Source organism: Pediculus humanus, genomic scaffold, assembly GCF_000006295.1.
Source record: "Pediculus humanus corporis 1103172107770 genomic scaffold, whole genome shotgun sequence".
Taxonomy (NCBI): Eukaryota; Metazoa; Arthropoda; class Insecta; order Psocodea; family Pediculidae; genus Pediculus; species Pediculus humanus.
The window spans coordinates 152,822-156,082 of record NW_002987368.1 but is presented as its reverse complement, the minus strand read 5'-3'; the positions used below and the strand labels follow the sequence as shown (position 1 = coordinate 156,082).

Sequence of the window (3,261 nt, the reverse complement as noted above, 5' to 3'; positions counted from 1 at the left end):
GCGTGTGCGTGCGTGAGTGCGTGTGTGCGTGCGTGAGTGAGTATAAGAAAAAAACAAAACAATGAAATAAAATATTTAAATTATTTTTTTTTAAAACAGAAAAAAAATTTTTTATTACAGAAAATAAATAATTTTTCGTTGATTGATTGATAGATGGTGATGATGATGATGATGAGAGGAGAAATTTAATTAATATTTAAATGAAATATGATTATTTTTATATTTTTGTTGGGGTGTGGGGAAAAAAGGTTAAAGTTCGTCATCGGCAGGTCTTGCAAGTGTAAAATCTAAAACTTCATCTGATGTTAAAAATCTCACATCTGAATCTTCGACCATGCTATCCCTTTCAGTTTTTCTTGTTTTCGTTCTTTTATACCAAACGACGGTTAGTATTATTATTATTATTAAAAGTGCACAACAAATTCCGCCGATTTCTAAAAATCCCCTCATTGTTCCTGCTCTTGTTTCTTTATGCGCATCGATTTTTATCGCTTGCGGCGGTTCTTTACCAGCTGTAACGAAAAAAAAAAAAAATTAATTAATTTTTTTTAAAATTTGCCTTAAGGAAAAACAGGAAAAAAAATTTCCCCCCTGTTTTTTTATTATTATCATCATCATCATTATTATTTTCTTTAAATCACTTAAATACGTATAAAAAAAATCGTTTAATAAATCGTAAGAAAAAAAATGAATGAATAAATCGGCCGCGGTCCCCAAAAAAAATTATTATTATTCTTAAACCGATTAAATAAAAAAATCGATCAATTAATAATCGATAAATTTACCCCCCGCACCCCTTCCCCCGCCCGCGAATCCTTCGAAATCGATTAAAAAAAAAAAAAGAAAATGGTGAAACAAATTGTAAAACACGATTTCGAATCCGTTATTAAATATTTATTATTTATTTTTTCTTTCCCCACCCCCCATTTTTATAACTTTAAAAGTTCAATGACCTTAAATTTCAAAACAACCTTATCCAATATATATAATACACGTATGATTTTTTAACCCTTTCGTTCGATCATCCTCGTTAATTTCCGTATGGGAATTCGGATTACGTATAAAGAAAATTTCGACCAATGAGAGAGTCGGAAAATTTTTCGTTTTCGGATATTTAAATTTTTAATGGACGAATATTTATTTTTGTTTTGTTTTGATTTAAATGTAAATTAATTAATATAACGGTCGTAAATTTTTTTTTTTTTATCATCGTGGGAAAATTTTTTTTTATCATCGTTTTTCGATAAATTTAAAAAAAAAAAAATTTTAATTTAAATAAATATTTTTCTTTTTGTAATTGAATTGTAACAAGTTGTAAAATCGTGTAAATATTAAATATCATCATACCTAAAAATTCTTTTGGTTTTCCCTTAGGAAATCGTGATTCGTTTGTTATAACCGGAAGTGAAGGTTTTTCCAATAGTTTTGGATTGATCGGTTGTGGGGGTCTCACTCCTTGATTTTTAAATATTCTTATCGGCGTGACGTCGTTGGTCTTCACCAAAGTTACGTTTGTTGTTTTCGTTGTGTTTTTGTCGTTTGTTGTTTGCATCGTTAAATTTTTCCTTCCGAAATATTTTATTTCCGGTTTGTATAATTTTTTCGTCGAGTTCGTTATTTTTTTCGTTACGACGATGGATTTCACTGTCGAATTTTCAACCACGGAAATATTTTTATTTTTTAAAACTTCTTTAACATCGGGTACGGGTTGACGAATCGTTGGAATCGTCAATTGTATTTTTTTTGTTACTGCTGTTGTTGTTTTTACTGCTGTCGAAGTTATATTTTTTTTCCAAATTGTATTATTATTATTATTAACATTTTCTAAAATAACGCTACTGTTAATTTTTCCCGATTTCGGTGTCGTAGGTTTTATCGTTTGACTATTTTTTGTTGTTTTAAAAATTTTTTCTTCCGTTTTATTTACGACGATGGTCGGCGATCGGGGTGGCAATGGCGGTGGTGGTGGTGGTGGTGGCCGAGGTGACGGTGGTAGCGGTAACCTGGGTGGCAATGGCGGTGCAACAGGTTTTATAGGATCTATTTCGTTATTTTCATCATTTTTTGATTCCGACGAATTATTTTTAATTTGCGTTTTTGTCGTTTCCGTTAATTTTTGCGTTGGAGTAGTATAGGAATAACCAATAATTTTTTCGGATTCTGTTGTGGTGGAACTAGAAACTACACGTTAAAAAAATTTAAATTAATAATTTAAATTTATTTTCAAATCAACGAAATGAAAATTTAATTTTTTATCATTCCGAAAAAACAAAACGAAGGATTTTTAAATTTCCTAATAACTTATTATTTATTTATTTGAAAAATTTCGATAAGAAAAGTTTATATAAATTTCACGTTTGAATTGTTTTAATTAAAAAAAATTTTTTTTTTTGAACGGAATAATATAAATTTTTGTAAAAAAAAAAAAAGAAAACTTACCGTTGAACTGACACAAATCGAAAAAATCCATACAACAATTTTTCATTTGTATGCATTTTTGTTGACAGCTACATTTTTCGTTTTCTAGATCATTCGACGTTTGATTGCATCGATTTTTACACGTTAAAATATTCGAATCCTCAAATTCTTCATCGAATTGTGAAACTTTAATTAAAACAAAAACAAAAAGAAATATTTCACACGTTTCATTAATTACCAAATTTATTATCATTATTATCATTATCATTATTATTATTATTCTCCGAGTAAAATAAATAAATAAATAAACGAATTAAATCAATTTTAAATATTTCTTAATTTTCATTTTAAATTTTCATCGACAAAAAAATAATAAAAATAATAAAACTTTTTAATTGATTAATAATAATAATAATAATAATAAATAAAAATTCATCAATTTTAAATAAATGATTATTATTATTATTATCGATAAGTTTTTAATTAAAAAAAAAAAAAAAATTTCTTTTTTTTACCACATGAAAAAAGTTTAAATGTTATAATTAGAAAAAAAATTTTTTTTTTGTAATTATTTCAACGTTTTAAAAATAAATAATAATAATAATTATTATTATTTATTGTAAAATGACGTCACAATTAATGGACAAAATAAATAAATAAATTCATGAATTAATAATAATAATTTAAAAAATGTCGTTTTTTCTAAAACGCGACAATATAAAACTTTTTTTTCTTTCAACGTATTAAATAATTTAAATAATGATAATAATATTATTATTATTATTATTTAAATGTAAAAAATAAATAAATAATATATATATCTTACCTGTCGATAAGAAATCA

General features: G+C 25.7%; 1 protein-coding gene across 1 annotated transcript; it reads right to left on the bottom strand.

Moving 5' to 3' along the window:
• Nucleotides 1-249: 249 nt before the first annotated feature.
• Nucleotides 250-2,649, bottom strand: Phum_PHUM356640 (uncharacterized protein; the record flags this gene model as incomplete). The annotated part of the gene is made up of 4 exons (XM_002427917.1): nucleotides 250-512; nucleotides 1,348-2,181; nucleotides 2,440-2,604; nucleotides 2,643-2,649. 4 exons carry the CDS (start codon nucleotides 2,647-2,649, stop codon nucleotides 250-252), a joined length of 1,269 nt encoding a protein of 422 aa, XP_002427962.1.
• Nucleotides 2,650-3,261: the final 612 nt, after the last annotated feature.